Raw genomic sequence first — 16,501 nt, 5'->3', positions numbered from 1 at the left:
CCTCCCACCAGCCCCTCACTGGGACCACAACAAACAGCTGATTATGTGAATCAGAAAGGTTGTGTTTAGGTTTCCTCTCCTGAGTCGTAACTCTTCCAGGTTACTAAGATCCCTTCTCCTTTCCCAGGACCCAGGAGACGTCTGACTCAAGGCCCTGTGTTAGGATTCAAACCACAGCAAATATGTATTATCCAAATGTTTACCGCATGGCCCGAGTGTTCTGGGTAGTCAGTGGTGGGCTGTGGCTCCACAGCTCTGACCAGTAGACGATGACACACACACACACACACACACACACACACACACACACACACACACACACACACACACACACACACACACACACACACACACACACACACACACCATTTCCTCCTCCCTGTTTTCTCCTCTTCCCGGACCCTAATGTGGGAGGAGGTGGGAGGAGACGGGAGTCAGACCCTTTAATGGTGCCAGGGGAGTGGGAAAGGGGGGGGGGGCAGCACCTCACTTGACTTGAAAGACGCAAAACCTCAGTCAGACACACAGTAACACATGATCGTCCCACCGTGTGGAAGTAGAGACGCCTTTGTGTTGATGTCGATGAGAGCCTGACTGCATTCCCAGTGTGGCAGTAGATCCTGTCACACACCACCTTAGTGGCCTGACTGGGCTCCTCCGCCATAGTATACAAGTACAGGTTTGCACCAACCAGTGTGTTGCAGAGATGGCCAGATGTTGGAGCCTGGGCAGGTGTTGGCTGCTGACATGCCAGCCCTTGCCCTGGAGTGTTGTGATGGCGGCTCCACCCCCGTGGGCCTTGATTATTGAAATGCACCACAGGTGTGCAGCATCACCCAGCCCCAGCGTCCAATCAGCCTGCCTCGGGCCAGGTGAGGCTGCTTAAACCAGCCATCACCCACACTCACTCCAGACCCTGATTGGCTGATTGTTCGCCCTTGAATCTGTCCCAAGGAGGGGTTGACTGACTGACTGACATTCACACACACACACACACACACACACACTATTAGTTGAATTTACAATCTTTTCAGCCAGTTCTACTCGCTTGGTTCTTAAGAGCAGAGTGGTCCCACGCTGGGGGGAGACTGGGGGCCCTGGCTTGGGGAGACCATGGGGGAGACCATGGGGGAGCCCAGGGGGCTTGCTGGGGGGAAACCAGGGGGGGCCGCAGCACGTGGCTCGCGGTAAGGTAACTCAGGGCCCAGCCATAGCCCCCGGGCGCTTCCTGTAGGGCTTTCTGGGGGATCAGCGACCAAAGCTGGACTCACGAGCTCAAAGCTCCCTGCCACGCGCCCCGGGGTGAGGGGAGGAGAGGAGAGGATGAGAAGGAGAAGGAGGAGAAGGAGGAGGAGGAAAGACCTCATTCCAGAACTGATCTCCAGTCCTCATCCAGGCTCTGTTTGAAGTGGTCGCTCCAAGCCGCTTGCCCAGGAAGTCATCGGCTTTAGCTCTTTTTCCAACCCACTCCCCAAAAAAAAAAGAGGAACGAAGCCCAAACTGAGAATAGACAGAAAAAACAAAAGCAGTGGAAAAAGGAATGCAGGAGTTTAGAGAGGGTGGAAAATAGAGGAGAGAGCGGGAAGCAGCATAGATACACAGGCGAACTAATCCACCACTGCATTGTGAGACTGTAGCAGTAATCCACCTGCACAGAGGAGCCGCGAACAAAACACAGACGCACGCCACAGAGAATGAGCGCTGAGCCTTATTACGGCGCCCATTGTTTCGCTCCCCGTCTCCGACCGTGGGCGGAGGAGGAAAAGCGATGGGGGGGGGGGGGGGGTTGGTGTTTGTTCGGTAAAGGGGGCCAAACGCAAACAGGGCAGGACGAGACGGCGCCGGAGCCGTGTGCTAAACGGTGGGCTTCACAGCACAGCCCCGTTGTGTTGACACTAACACCGCCCCCCTAAACATATTAGAGGGAGAGCGCGAGGGGGGGGGGGGGGGGGGGGAGACAGATGGGTCAGCTCCAGGGAGATACCTGGCTGCCAAACCCCCACCCCCACCCCTTCGGTGAGGCCATTAGGATGCAGAACAGGGGGCTGCAGAGTGGAGCATATGGTCCCCTAAATATTGACTGATGTTGTAATCAGGCTTTGTATAATCGTAATAATTAATTACGTTTCGCGGCGGGTTCACCTTTGTGTGACTCTCCCAACCTGCCGGCGGTGAAGCAGAGGCTCGCCAGACGTTTGGCCTCGACCTCCACGGGACGGGACGGGGGAGACATCACAGCCAATCACCCTGAGGCACGGCCGAGCCTTCATCCAATAGCTGTGAGGCACGGCTGAAAAAGCCAATCACCGTGATGCACGGCCGAGCATGCAGCCTATCAGGAGTCAGGGCGAGACATCAAGCCACTCACTCTCCTTGTTATTTAGTTTATAAATTTGATAAGTGACAGCAATTCCATCACACATTGAGGATCACCAGTCTTTCATAAATGAGCTCGCTGTTCCCGCTCTGACAAGCAGCCAAGAACAATTGAGGTATTAATTGTATAGTGAGCCATGAACCAAAATATATAATGATTGAACGATTAACAGATTATCAAAATCAGATCTGATTACTTTTCTGTTGATCGGTAGATCGTTGTCTTCTAAGCTCTTCACGATGATACACAGAAACACAACATTTATAGAAGTGATTCAATCAAACGTTGATATGGGAATCTGTTTCCGTCTCTTATGACGATACTGAACACACTCAGCAGGCCCGGGGGTGTCGCGGCTGGATCATCATCTTTGGATCATCATATTTACCATTCATGTGTTACAGACAAACCAACTATTTCATGTAGGATCCGCAAGGCCTGTAGGGGCCCCTATAGGAGCTTGGGCCTGTGGGGAGCTGGCAGTGTACAAAGAGCCATGAAGAGCCTTATGCACACCTCTTCTGTGTGTGTGTCTGCACGAGCCGCGCTGTCTGTTGACACACAGAGAGAGAGAGAGAGAGAGAGAGAGAGAGAGAGAGAGAGAGAGAGAGAGAGAGAGAGAGAGAGAGAGAGAGAGAGAGAGAGAGAGAGATGTTGAGAGGATGAGACAGAGAGACAGAGAGATGTTGAGAGGATGAGACAGACAGACAGACAGACAGACAGACAGACAGACAGACAGACACAGATGGTGAGACATAGACAGAGGAAGAGAGAGACAGACAGACACAGATGGTGAGACATACAGAGGAAGAGAGAGACAGACAGACAGACAGACTGAGACAGATGGTGAGACAGAGAGGCAGAGAGAGAGAGACCAAGAGGCAGAGAGAGAGACAGAGAGAGAGAGACAGAGAGAGACAGAGACAGAGAGACAGAGAGAGACAGAGAGAGACAGAGACAGAGAGAGACAGAGAGAGAGAGAGAGAGAGAGAGGGTGTGGGAGGACTCACATGTTCCACATCAGACCACTCACAGGTGAGAGGACGGATCAGAAGAGCTTTCTTCTTGAGAAACTTAACACGGGGGCTTCAACACACACACACACACACACACACACACACACACACACACACACACACACACACACACCCCTTCACCAGCAGCTCTCAGATTGGGTGGGTGACAGGAGGAGGAGGAAGAAAATCATCTCATGCCACCCTCCTCATGTAGGGCAACATATTTCTGAGTTTGTGTGTTAAAACAAGAGAGGCGGTGTGTCACGTTGTAGAAAGTGTGTACTGAATAAACCCGCCCAAGGAAAACTAAAACACCGGTGTTTATTCTGCTTTGGTGATTATAAAGATGAAGAATCAAAAAAATATCGCTTTGTGTTTGTCAAATCTTTGAGAACTTCTGAAGCGTTCAGTGTTTATCTTCAGGACCGTCGGGAGACATAAGAACATGATCAGTAGACTCCAACAGGTTGGTGTTACGCGCTCTCCCCTTTTGCTCATTCCTCCTGCTCTATTCTCCTCTGTCTCTCAGGTGTCTTCCTGATTCGGGGGGGGGAGCTACGACTACTACCGCTACGTAAGGCGTGGCATGTGTTGTGAGGCACGGCTGAAAAAGCCAATCACTGTGATGCACGGCCGAGCATGCAGCCTATCAGGAGTCAGGGCGAGACATCAAGCCACTCACTCTCCTTGTTATTTGGTTCCTCTCTCACTATTGGCATCTTCACGCTGTCCTGAGCTGTTCGTATCCTGTGAATGGAGGACTGATAGAATAGGTCTTTTCGTGTTTTCTGTTGTTAGCAGAGTCTGGGAATTGTAGGGTAGGAGGAGGAAGTCTTGGCTTCGACGGCCCAATGCGCAGCTGGCCCAGGCTTCCTCCACCCCTTTTGTTTTTTGGTTAATCAGTCCTCCCGTTGTTGGGAGTTTGGGAACGACTTTCGTTTGAATAAAGCAACATCATTATTTTAAACTTTAATTCTGCTTTCGTCTATTCCTGTCATGTTACTGGCCGCCGAACCGCGAGCCATGATATAAATGGTGGCCGTAGCAGTTGCACAGAAGCGCTTGTGACTTGCTATAGCCTACCTATTATAATCCTTTTTTGTGTGTTACATATATAGTCAACTCAAGCGACTTCTGAAAGGCCCCGTTGCGTTGTATTATAGCGCCCTCTATGGGAGGATCTGAGTAATTCATCTGCTGACACCACAGCATAGCACAACCCCAACAAGAGACACGGTCGTTTCAATGAAAACGCTTTCTTTGAAATTGAACATCTGTTGCACACAAAAGACTTTTTTTTTTTCATTTTTTCAGAATTAGCGTTTATTTCTCTATTAGTTTCTCTTACTATTCATTATGTCACAAAATGAGTCTTCAAAATGCAGACTAGGCTCTTTATATATAAACTGTACAGGAAAGCAAGGCACTGTACACTGTATCTCAGGATTTAAAAATCCAACACATCTCCCGTAGCTCCGAGCGGTAACGACCGGACCGTCCCAGGAGCCTCATTGGTTGGTATTGTAAAGGGGCCGTGGCTAACTGTACACACGGTCGCAGTTAAGGGACACACATCAACATCACATGACACCTGACATCCAGGCTTTTTCTCTCGATTCTTACCAAATAATCAAAAAGACTCAAAAAGTCCTATATGCCTTCTACAGAAATATAAATTACATTTAATGCACAAAGTCACAAGGATAGCGGAGGGTTAGTCGCGGTGAGCCAAGCTCACACACAAACACACACACACACACACACACACACACACACACACACACACACACACACACACACACACACACACACACACACACACACACACACACACACACACACACACACACACACCTGGGCCAGCCTATACATATATACATCCTACAAGGTGGGAGGATTTATTGAAAACAAGACTTAACATGACAGAATTAAAATAAGGCAGCATTAGCCAAGCATCTTCATCACCACTTCATCCATAAAGACAAACACGCAAACGCGTACGGGGCCAAGGAAGGGAGGGGGGTACGGGCGCCAGTGGGGGGAGGGGGGGGGTACACACACAGATCTGATCCAGGGTCGCTCCCGAGTCCTCGCCCATCAAGGACAAAAAGATCTTAGGGAAAGTCCAGAGTCCAAGTACTGAGTTTCAAACCTTTCTTGTTGACACGTGTGTATTGTTGTGTGTGTCTGTGTGCAGGTTTGTGTGTGTCTGTGTATCCGTGTGCGTTTGTCCATGTGTGTGTGTGTGTGTGTGTCACTCAATGTCCAACAGAGTGTGTCCCACTCAGCAATTCACCACCGTCAAACTTTCTAGAAGAGTCCTCTAGCTTTCTTCACGTTCACCTGCTTCCAGCCGGGCAGAAGGTCATACTCCTCTCTGCTCATCTCCAGGCCATTCTAGAGGAGAAACAGAGGCAGATAGGAACACATCAAACATGATGCATAGAAGGGCCAAGGCAAGAGCGGGGATGAAGGTCACAGAACAGCCTTCCTCAGCTTTGCCACAGAGCAGCATATGTATGTAGCAGGACACACATTCTGGTCCCTCCTGATGCCACCTCAACATCAGACCAGTGAACACTCTCATGCAGATGATCATCGCTTCATTCCTCTCGCAGTCCGAGAGGAATAATCCCAAGAAAAGCTTGAGAGTGCGACTGTGTCGCAGTAAAGAGTTTCCACACACTGACGACCAAGCAGGTGAATAAAAACACGGACAAATCATATTAGATTTTTTCTTCGCGGCTTTAAGAGGAGCAACCATGATCAGGTTTTAGAGGAACACGGTTCACGTCAGAGACAGGACCAGTTATGGTGTTAGAAGCTTGGAGGCAGTGACCTGCAGTAGGCAGGTCCTCCCATGCTCAGCTCTGAGGACACACGCAGAAGACTCACCTTCCCATATCCTCTGCACCCTGTGGGGCGAAGTCAGGGATACAGGGAAGAGACACGGAGACAAAGACGTAAGGAAAGGAAAGATATAACGAGACATGATGCTTTGCTTTTGGTGTGAACACACCTTTAGGGCGCACTCACACTAGGCCATCTGTACCGTGCCCAAGTCCGTTTCACACCTGTACCGTGCCCAAGTCCGTTTCATACCTGTACCGTGCTCAAGTCTAGATCGTTTGGCTAGTGTGAGTGCGCCAACCGTACTCTTCCACTTCCGTTCCGTGGCCTGAGCACACTTGGGAGAGGTGTGCTCAGGCCACGGTACAGATGCTAATGAGCCGACACACGCACGGTTGCGCAACCTGAGCTGGATGACGTATAGTCCATGCGACCCTTCTTTCCCACTAAACAATAAACATGACGGCAAGCGGTTCACGATGGTGCGATAGTGAAGTCGAGGTTTTGATCAAAAATCCCCCGTTTGTCACGGCGCAGGCTTTCTTTGTTCACTGGAGAAGGCGGGGCTGCGCACGGAGTCTAGACCTCTTTAGAACAATTTGCACAATCCCAAATGTTAATTTTTTTATGAATGAAGACACCGGCATACAATATTAAGTTCACGTCTGAGTGTAGGCTACAAACGCGATTAACTATTTACAAGTGCAAATCGAGTGCGATCGTACTTGAGCACGGTACGGGTGTGAAACGGACTCGGGCACGGTACAGATGGCCTAGTGTGAGTGCGCCCTTAGAGTCATGTGACTGATCCACCTTCATAGAGTCTGGCTCTCACAAGCCAAGATGTTTAGAGGTTGGATTAAAGGGGTGACATCATGCCACCAGGGGGGAGTATGATTAGCCATTGCAAGCCGTAATGACATCTGCCTTTTCCTGTGTTTTAGTGATATCTGAGGCGGGCGTGTCCACCTAGAAGTAGGATTGATAGCTAGGGAAGACCTGCTTCAGTCCACTGGGTATGCTGGTGGACTGATCTATCCAGCATACATCTAGGTAGACCCCCCCCCCCACTAGTAAAGTCAGTAAAACACAGAAAAGGGCCGATTTTCTAACGGCTTGTAATGGCTAGCCACCCTCACACCTGGTGGGGTGACATCACCCCTTTAATGAATCAATTGAAGGAATGTCGTCAAGGCGGCCGGAGCCGCGGGACCGACCTCGAAGTCCTCGTCGGACAGGTAGACCTCCAGCCGCAGGGGGTCCACGCCCTCTGGGAGGGGCCGGGCCAGCAGCTCCGCCAGGGGGTAGGCCGTCTTACAGAGCCGGGCCAGGACGTCCTCCACCAGGATGATCTGGTTACACACCTCCGCGTCCTGGTGGAGCACGCACACACGCACACACACACACACACACACACACACACACTATCAGCATGCACAGTGTAAATGTAACCCGTACAATAATACAGTAGAAATGTGTGTTGGGTTTTTGACCTTCCCTGGTCTGTCAGCCAGGAGGGACTCCCCCCCCCCCCCCCCCCCCAGTGTCTCCCCCCCCCCCGCCTCCAGTGTCTTCCCCCCCCCCCCCCCCCCCCCGCCTCCAGTGTCTTCCCCCCCCCCCCCCGCCTCCAGTGTCTTCCCCCCCCCCCCCCCCCCCGCCTCCAGTGTCTTCCCCCCCCCCCCCCCTCACCCTCTCGGTGATCTCGGCCACGTCCTCGCGGTGCTCCCAGCAGGGGAACATGTTGGTGAAGGTGAGCGGCTCCAGGCCCGCGTGGATCAGGTACGACTTGGGGGGCTTCTTAGCGTTCTTCTCTGCAGCCGACGGGGGGCGCACAGACACACACTCACACGTTAGGGAGTCCTCCGCATCGCCTCGTAACCCCTCTGGTCTGATGGACCACCCCCCAGCCTCGTCCAGCTCTGGGACCCCCCCTAGCCTCGTCCAGCTCAGGTCCATCACCCTCACCAAACCAAGATGTCCTCATTTGAACTGATATTCCATTATAACTTAGCACCACTATGAATACATGAATATGCTTCTTCGTTTAAAAAGGGAAGAAGCTGAGTCGTACTTCTGTTCTTAAATTATTGATCAGCAACAATCAATACACATAACAACAACTTCACCAAACACTAATATTTACATCAGGGTTTTTGTTTTGACGGGTATAACACAGCTGCGTTACGTTATGACGACGAGCCAACGAGCAAGTGGGAGCATTCAGATGATGACACCCAGCAGCCCAGCGATTGGCTGGACCACCGTGAACCCCTCCCCCCCCCCACCCTAACCAAGGCGTGGCCCCCACCTCGGCAGTAGCAGAGCACCGTCTCCATGGCCGCCTTGCGGTCCGAGTCCCAGCGGATGCGGGCCGAGCCGGTGACCAGGCTGTCCTGGGTCCACCAGCCCTGCCACAGGTACACCTCGTGGTGGTTGTCCACCAGGAACAGAGCTGGGGGGGGGGGGAGAGAGAGGGTTAGCCAGTACTGTTGTTAATCTATATCAATCCATCCATCCACACCCACCCCCACACACACGCACACACACAAGGGGAGTTTTAACGAGGAGAGATCGTCATCCTTGTGGTTTCTGAATTCATTTGAAGGGTTTACGGCCACACAGTAAAATGATTAATAATTTATGATAAACAATAAATACCATAAAAGTGTGTGCGTCGGGGTGAGTGAGTGAGGGTGTAGAGTGCATGGGAGTGAATGTGTGTGCATGTGCACGTCAATGCATGCTGCTGCACGTGAGTGCAAGTGTGTGCGTGCGCATGCGAGTGTAGAGGCGTGCATGGGTGTGTGCACGTGAGCGCAGGTGAGTGAGTTCGTGTGCACGTGAGCGCGGGGGAGTGCATGTGTGTGCACGTGAGCGCGGGGGAGTGCATGTGTGTGCACGTGAGCGCGGGGGAGTGCATGTGTGTGCACGTGCGTATGAATGCATGCATGTGCGAGTGTCCGTGCATATGTGTGAGTGCGTGCCCGTGCGTGCGTGCGTGCGTGCGTGCGTGCGTGCGTGCGTGCGTGCGTGCGTGCGTGCGTGCGTGCGTGCGTGCGTACCGGGCTGGGCGGTGGTGTACAGGTCCTCCTGGAGGAAGGGCTGAGGGTTGACCTGCTCCGGGACCCTCGCCGGGTACAGCAGCTCCACCGCCCGGAACTCCCCCGAGCTGCTGCCCAGCTGGTAGAGGCGCGGCGTGAAGCTGAACCGGCCCGGGTCTGGGGGGGGAGGAGACAGGGCGACATCATCACACGGGGACACCGTGACATCATCACACCCAGACACGCTGACCTCATCACACCGAGACACACCGTCCCACCACGGACCGCTTTAATTAACTTATACATGTATTCTACTTCATTTGTATAGCCCTTAATTCCAGTTCCAGCCTCAAAGGGCTGAATAGAGCGTATATTCATGACGCCCCCCTGAAGATAGCCCCCCAGAGGGCAAGGGAAAACTCTTAATTAGAAAGGAAGAAATCTTGAGAGGGAACGCAGAGTGGGGGATCCCTCCTTCCAGGGACGATCAGGGGTGTAATGGGTGCCATAACTGACATATATGCAAAACATTTTAAATCAGTGATGGGATGCTGGCAGGTTAACCATAGGAGAGTCCAGGCATTCAGTTGCAGTCACTGCAGCTGTAGCCACCACTCAGACCAAAACTTCAAATACTAACAAGTCCTACAACCTGAGAGGCTGCGTGGGGCGTCTAGACCGCTGCGTCCATCCCGGGTGGGCACTGGATCACGTTGGACCTGACCTTTGACCTGCTCTAGGAGCACTGACCTTGCAGCATGCAGTCGTAGGCCTTCCGGTCCCGCCTCCCCATGGCCTCCCAGAAGCCGGCAGGCTCCGCCCCCTCGTCACACTCCACGATGGTCACCTGACTGCTGCTGTGAAGCCCCGCCTCCAGAGGACAGCTGCAGTGGGTAACCAAGACATCACCTCTGAGTCACGCAGGTTACCAAGGCGATACCTCAACAACCATCAAAAGCAATAAAAACCGCGCGAGTGACGCACTCGTTTGATTGGTATAGTAAGGTGTGTATTTGTTTTGCGGCAGGCATAGCTGGACTCAGGAGGCTAGCATTGAGCGAGCTGCAGTAGCACTAGCCTTCATGATCCTGCATGCAGGCTACTGCAGCTAACTCAGCTAGCTGCAGTATAGAGAGCTAGCAGACTAAACACTGTAGTGTGTAGCCAGGAGCATTGAACTAGATGCAGTAGCACTAGCCTAACCCTAACCCTAACCCTAACACACTACGGTGTTCGCTCTGCTAGCTCCCTGTACACAGAATTGCTTCCACATCCTAAAGGTAACTCATATCCAAATACACAAACACACTCCCTACAGACCCCAGCTGACCCTCTACTGTCTATTTGTGTACTTTGTTTATTTCAATTTGACTCGACTGCTGTTTTACATACGCTAACTTGAATACATTTGCAATATAAAAGTCTACCCAGCCAACCACCACCTGGTGCCCCCCCGCCCCTTGAACGTTGCTGTGATTAAGATCCTTTTTTTTTTATTAAGATCCATTAATTCACCGTTACTGTGATTGGAAGCCTTACAAATAAAGTTCACCGTTACGCTGATTATGAGCCTTTTATCAAAATTCACCAACTGCTATTAAGCGAGTTATAAACAAAGTTGACTGTAACTGTGATTAAGATCCTTATAAACAAAGTCACCCAACTGTCATTAATGGCGTTATAAACAAAGTTGACTGTAACTGTGATTAAGATCCTTATAAACAAAGTCACCCAACTGTCATTAATGGCGTTATAAATAAAGTTGACCATTACTGTGTTAAAGATCCTTATAAACAAAGTCACCCAACTGTCATTAATGGCGTTATAAATAAAGTTGACCGTTACTGTGTTAAAGATCCTTATAAACAAAGTTAGCCAACTATAAAAGGAGTTAAAAATAAAGTTTGCCTTAATTGAGTTTAAGACCATTACAAATAAAGTTCTGCATTACTGTGAGGAAGAGCCTTATCAATAAAGTTCCCCATTACTGTGACGAAGAGGTGTGCAAATAAAGCTGTGTTACTGTGACGAAGAGGTGCGTCAATAAAGCTTTCAGACTCACTGCTCCTTGATGCTGCTGGCGGCGGTGAGGGCCACGTCCCGCGTGTGTGCCTGGGCCTTGCAGCCGTGCCACAGGTAGATGAGGGCCTGGCCCACGCTCACCATCACCATGGAGACCCGCGAGCGCAGGCTGCTGCAGTGACACACCACCTCCAGCAGGTGGCCCTCCTGCGCCACCTCCCCGCGCACGCAGTACAGACGCCAGTCATCTGGAACAAAACAGTTAGACAATTAAACCAACAAGTCGACGGTCCTCCAACATTTCATATCGTATCTTTATCTATATTTCCATCTTATTGCACTGCTTCTGCGGCAAGTCTGTCACTTTTTCATTTCACTATAAACATGTATCCATGTGACAAATAAATCTCTCGAATCTTGAATCTAAATCTGGAAATAGCAAAATAAAAATCATTCCCAGAATCAGTTCTTTCCGTGGACCAATAAAAACACATGATCTACATAGAAGGGCAAATAAAGTCTTTCTTCAAGTGGATTTTCCATGCATTCACTCAACGAGACTTGACATGCTAAACCATTCACTAAATCACCATAAATTGTGTCAGAACCATGTCTGTGGCCCAGAGTTTGAGACGGAGCAGCTTTAACCCTTGGTAGACGTTGGGTCCACAACACAGATAGAGTTCAGAAGGTCTAACTCACACAATGATCTCCATCCCATACTGAGAGGGCGGGTTCAATCCGGTCAGATATCAGTGTGACCCTTACACCCTCACCTAACATAGACCTGTCCTGTGGGTTCGGATTACATAGTCTGTTCATAACAGGACGCCATTAATCAGATCTAAAGTGCTTTTCCGGCCGATGACAGACCAGCCATGAGTCATCGCAACCGGGAAGTGAAGCGGAGGCTGTCGCCCAATAGGGGGGCCGGGTCAGGGCAGTCAGGTCCGTGGTGTGTGCCCTTACTCTGAGACACGTCCTCCTCCTCCTCCCTCCTCCCTGAGTGGACCACCATCCCTCCTCTGAAGCACTGGAGGAAGCAGGGGGGCTCCTTACCCTGCAGGACCTGGACCTGGGGGGGGGGAAAGGGGAGGAGATGGAGGAGAGAGAGAGGGAGGAGAGAGAGGGAGGGAGGAGAGAGAGGGAGGGGGGAGTGAGTGAAGGAGGAGGGGGAGAGAGGGAGGGAGAGAGGAAGGAGAGAAAGGGGGAGGGAGGGAGGGAGAGAAGAAGGAGAGAAAGGCGGATGGAGGGAGGGAGAGAGGAAGGATAGAAAGAGGGAGGGAGGGAGGGAGGGAGGAAGGAGAGAAAGGGGGAGGGAGGGAGGAAGGGAGGAAGGAGAGAAAGGGGGAGGGAGGGAGGGAGAGAGGGGGGGGGGAGGAGGAGGAAGAGGAGGGTCAGCACCAAACGCTGGTAAAGGGTTTACACAGGGTTCTAAATGAAACCAGGATATAAATGATTCACAGGTTTTTACATTTTTTAAATTATCAAAATGATTTCATTTTTGACGATTGATTTTTGCATTTTTATGCTTTATACATTGAAGCAGTCTTCTAAATGAAACACCGGGTTTTAAATAAAACACACACACACACACACACACACACACACACACACACACACACACACACACACACACACACACACACCTGGGCGCCTCTCTCCTCGTCCAGCTCCACGGTCATGAGGGCGGAGGTCCCCTTCTCGCTGACGGTGGCGTTGCGGCCCTGCCAGAAGAAGTAGCAGCATTTCTCCTTCCCCGCGCCCGCCGTCCGCGCCTGCTCTGGGTTCTGCCTCTTCCCCACTAGAACCATCATACACACACAACAGTAGAACCATCATACACACACAACAGTAGAACCATCATACACCGTATAATATAGACAGACCAGTAGAACCATCATTACATTATAGAACCCTGATGAGACTACACCTGCCCCGGATTCTGCCTATTCCCCACTAGAACCAGCAGAACCCAATAGAACCATCATACATGCTACATTATAGACGGACCAGTGGAACCACCATACACAGTGCATTATAGAACCCTGATGAGCCTGAACCTGCTCCGGGTTCTGCCTCTTCCCCACTAGAACCAGCAGAACCCAGTATAACCATCATACACAACCAGTAGAACCATCATACACAGTACATTGCAGAACCCTGCACCTGCTCCGGGTTCTGCCTCTTCCCCACTAGAACCAGCAGAACTATCATACACACAGACCAGTGGAACCATCAGACAGTACATTACACACTCTGCTGAGGTTTTATTCAGAGCCAGAAGATCTTTGTTTGAATTGGAACTAGATTAAGAATGACCTAAACAGGATAATATACATAAAAAGACGTCGGAGGAGCAATGTTGTTATTTTACGATTACAAATGTAAAGCATAGTGATTCAATGCATACATATGCTACCATCACTGGACTAGTGGTAAATACAGGACAAAAAATCGGTAAGGGTTGTGTGATAACTAATGCTGATCGTACTCAAAGTGTACCGTCAGAATCACTACCGGCAGTACTAAGTCAAGTACTTGACTAGATTAAGAATTACCTAAACAGGATAATATGCATAAAAAGACAGAAAAGAAATGAAAAGAAAAAAAAACAGAAGTACAAGAAACAAGAAATACTTGACTAAGTCAAGTACTTGACTTAGTACATCAGCCAATGTGCTTCTTAGCCAATCAGAAGCAGCCATTTCCTAGCTGGTCTGGTGTGAGGCCGTATGATTGGTTGTGAGTGGGCGTGGGGGCGGGGCTACTGACCGGCAGTGCTGACCATGTACTTCCACTTGACCACGTAGGCGTCGCCCTCGTGGAACTGGCCAATGCTCTGCTGGGGGAGGCGGCTGTAGTCGAACTCCAGGATGTGCCACACCTCCGTCGCCATGGTGCTGACCTGCTGGCTCCGCCTCTCCTCGCCCTCCACCAGGCCGTAGCCCCTCCCCACGTCCGTGCCGTCCAGCACCGTGCGAACCACCCCCCCGTGGCCCGCCAGCATCAGGGAGGCGTCGTACGCCCGGGGGGGGTCAGACACGGGGGGCTCCTGGGTAGGGAGAGAGAGAGCACAGGAGAGAGGGTGAGCGAGTGAGTGAGTGAGTCAGTGAGTGAGTGAAGGAGTGGGTTAATGTGTGCAAGTGAGTGAATGTGTGCAAGTGAGTGAATGTGAGTGAGTGAGTGAGTGAGTGAGTGAGATCAAGCACAAACTATCCACGATTGTGGAACTTCAGTAACGACAAGGTGGTCGGTTATCTGATCATTTATCACCTGAGGTAATCGACATAACGTTATAACGCTATCAACATCATGTCCTCCTAACCCCCCCACCCCCCAAAGCCTGGAGTTCGCTATCAGGCAGACACAGGAGGATCCTGGAGAGAGGAGCCTTACGTTGTGGTCGGCGGCGTTGACGGAGCCGTTCCTGGTGGGGCTGGAGTATTTCCTCTTCTCGCTCCAGTCCAGGAACTTCTCCTTGAACAGCGTGGTCTCGTTGTGCTGCGTGAGCCGGCCGAACACCGCCCAGTCGGGACGCCCCTGGCCCTTCCTGGAGGGGACGGGACCGAGGGGAGGAGGTTCAGACTGACTTCACTCGACAACAACAGAGAAAGAGTCATCTGAAGGAGACGCAAAGCTAAACTAAGAGGAGCTTAAGGCGCTGCTGGGAGGTGTGAACGTATGGATACGAGATGAGTTATGGATACAGATAAAGAGATGTGTTGAGTGAGGACCTTTAGAGCCCTTAAGTCCCAACACACGCTGCTCTGGAGCAGTTGGACGGTGGCAGAGCCTCTCGCTCTGCAGAGGTCAGTTTAACAACACAGCTCTGTAGACCCAGCCGCCATCCAGACCATTACCCTTTACTAGCTTAGTGACACCCCAGGGTGTGTGTGTGAGGGTGTGTGGGTGAGAAAGAATAATTGATAAAGACTGTGAGAAAAAATGAGTGTGAGAAAGAGTGAGTGAGTGAGAGAGAAAGAGTGAGTGAGTGAGTGAGAAAGAGTGAGTGAGAAATTGTGAGTCACTGAATGAGTGAGAAAGAGTGAGTCACTGAGCGAGAGAGATAGAGTGAGTGAGAAAGAGTGAGTTAGTGAGTGAGAGAAAGAGTGAGCGAGAGAGTGTTCGTGTGTCAGTGATTCAGTGAGGACACGACACCAATGGAAGCAGACATGACCACTGGCGCTCTCCTACTTGGGTATAAGGGGGTTACACCCCCTGAGTGAGTGAGTGAGTGAGTGAGTGAGTGAGTGAGTGAGTGAGTGTTCCCCTACTTGGGTATGAGGGGGTTGCACTCCCCCGGGTCCAGGGGGTTGATGTCACAGCAGGTGTAGTCGAAGGTGCCGTTCCACAGGTGCTTGGCCAGTTGGAAGGCCACCTTCCTCTGGGCCAGTGTCACCTCCTTGCCGTGCCAGATGTACATCTCACTGCCGAAGTCAAACACCAGCACCTGGGCCAATCACAGAGGAGGAGACAGGGGAGGTCTTAGTCATGAGACGGAGGTTAACTATGATGGAGACATAGGAACGCTCTGAGTGAAAGGTAGATGCTAAATGGACTGCCTTTATATAGCGCTTTTATCCAAAACGCTTTACAATATTGCCTGACATTCATCCATTCATGCACACATCGACGGCGGAGTCAACCATGCAAGGCGACAGCCAGCTCATCGGGAGCAGTTAGGGCTGAGGTGCCTTGCTAAGGGACGCCTCGACACTAGGAGAAGCCAGGGATCGACCTAGAAACCTTGCGGTTACCAGACAACCCGCTCTACCTCCTGAGCTACTGCCACCCCAGGTTTCTCAAACGTGGGGCGCTTGAGGGAGGGTGAGTCATTGGTCAGTGGGAGTCACCTCCTTGGGGTCCAGCAGGGCACAGCGGGGAACCTTGGCCCAGAAGTCATCGTCCGGCACCAGCTTGTCGTCCACCAGGCGGTAGATGCAGTTGGTCTCCACGATGGCTCCCTCGTACAGCTCGTCCTCGTCTGGGGTCCCGGCGGCTGGAGGGGGAGGAAGGGAGAGGGTCAGGGTGGGGGGGTTCAGGGTGGAGAGGAGGATGGAGAGGGTCAGGAAGGTCTTAACCTCAAACTGCATCGACTGAAACTTGGTTGGAGAAATTCCCCTTTCAACCATTGCAAGAAAGCCCTGTGATTGTGCTATTGCATGCTGGTCATATATAACGACACTGACCTC

At 51.4% G+C, this 16,501-nt stretch overlaps 1 protein-coding gene across 1 annotated transcript in view; it reads right to left on the bottom strand.

Annotated features, from left to right (window-relative positions):
* Positions 1 to 4,990: 4,990 nt before the first annotated feature.
* svila (supervillin a) overlaps positions 4,991 to 16,501 on the bottom strand; it is a 48,918-nt gene continuing 37,407 nt past the window's right edge. The window contains exons 25-37 of the mRNA XM_079754640.1: positions 16,163 to 16,308; positions 15,584 to 15,759; positions 14,706 to 14,859; positions 14,082 to 14,361; positions 12,956 to 13,110; positions 12,276 to 12,381; positions 11,347 to 11,554; positions 10,035 to 10,168; positions 9,306 to 9,461; positions 8,552 to 8,695; positions 7,933 to 8,054; positions 7,461 to 7,616; positions 4,991 to 5,790 (exon numbers count right to left, since the gene is read on the bottom strand). Coding sequence (XP_079610766.1) covers positions 5,704 to 5,790; positions 7,461 to 7,616; positions 7,933 to 8,054; positions 8,552 to 8,695; positions 9,306 to 9,461; positions 10,035 to 10,168; positions 11,347 to 11,554; positions 12,276 to 12,381; positions 12,956 to 13,110; positions 14,082 to 14,361; positions 14,706 to 14,859; positions 15,584 to 15,759; positions 16,163 to 16,308 — 2,024 coding nt within the window. The 3' untranslated portion in view covers positions 4,991 to 5,703. The remainder of the gene's footprint in view (positions 5,791 to 7,460; positions 7,617 to 7,932; positions 8,055 to 8,551; positions 8,696 to 9,305; positions 9,462 to 10,034; positions 10,169 to 11,346; positions 11,555 to 12,275; positions 12,382 to 12,955; positions 13,111 to 14,081; positions 14,362 to 14,705; positions 14,860 to 15,583; positions 15,760 to 16,162; positions 16,309 to 16,501) is intronic.

The sequence above is a fragment of the Pollachius pollachius genome (assembly GCF_949987615.1).
Source record: "Pollachius pollachius genome assembly, chromosome: 17".
Lineage (NCBI taxonomy): Eukaryota > Metazoa > Chordata > Actinopteri > Gadiformes > Gadidae > Pollachius > Pollachius pollachius.
This window is presented reverse-complemented; position numbering and strand designations above follow the sequence as displayed.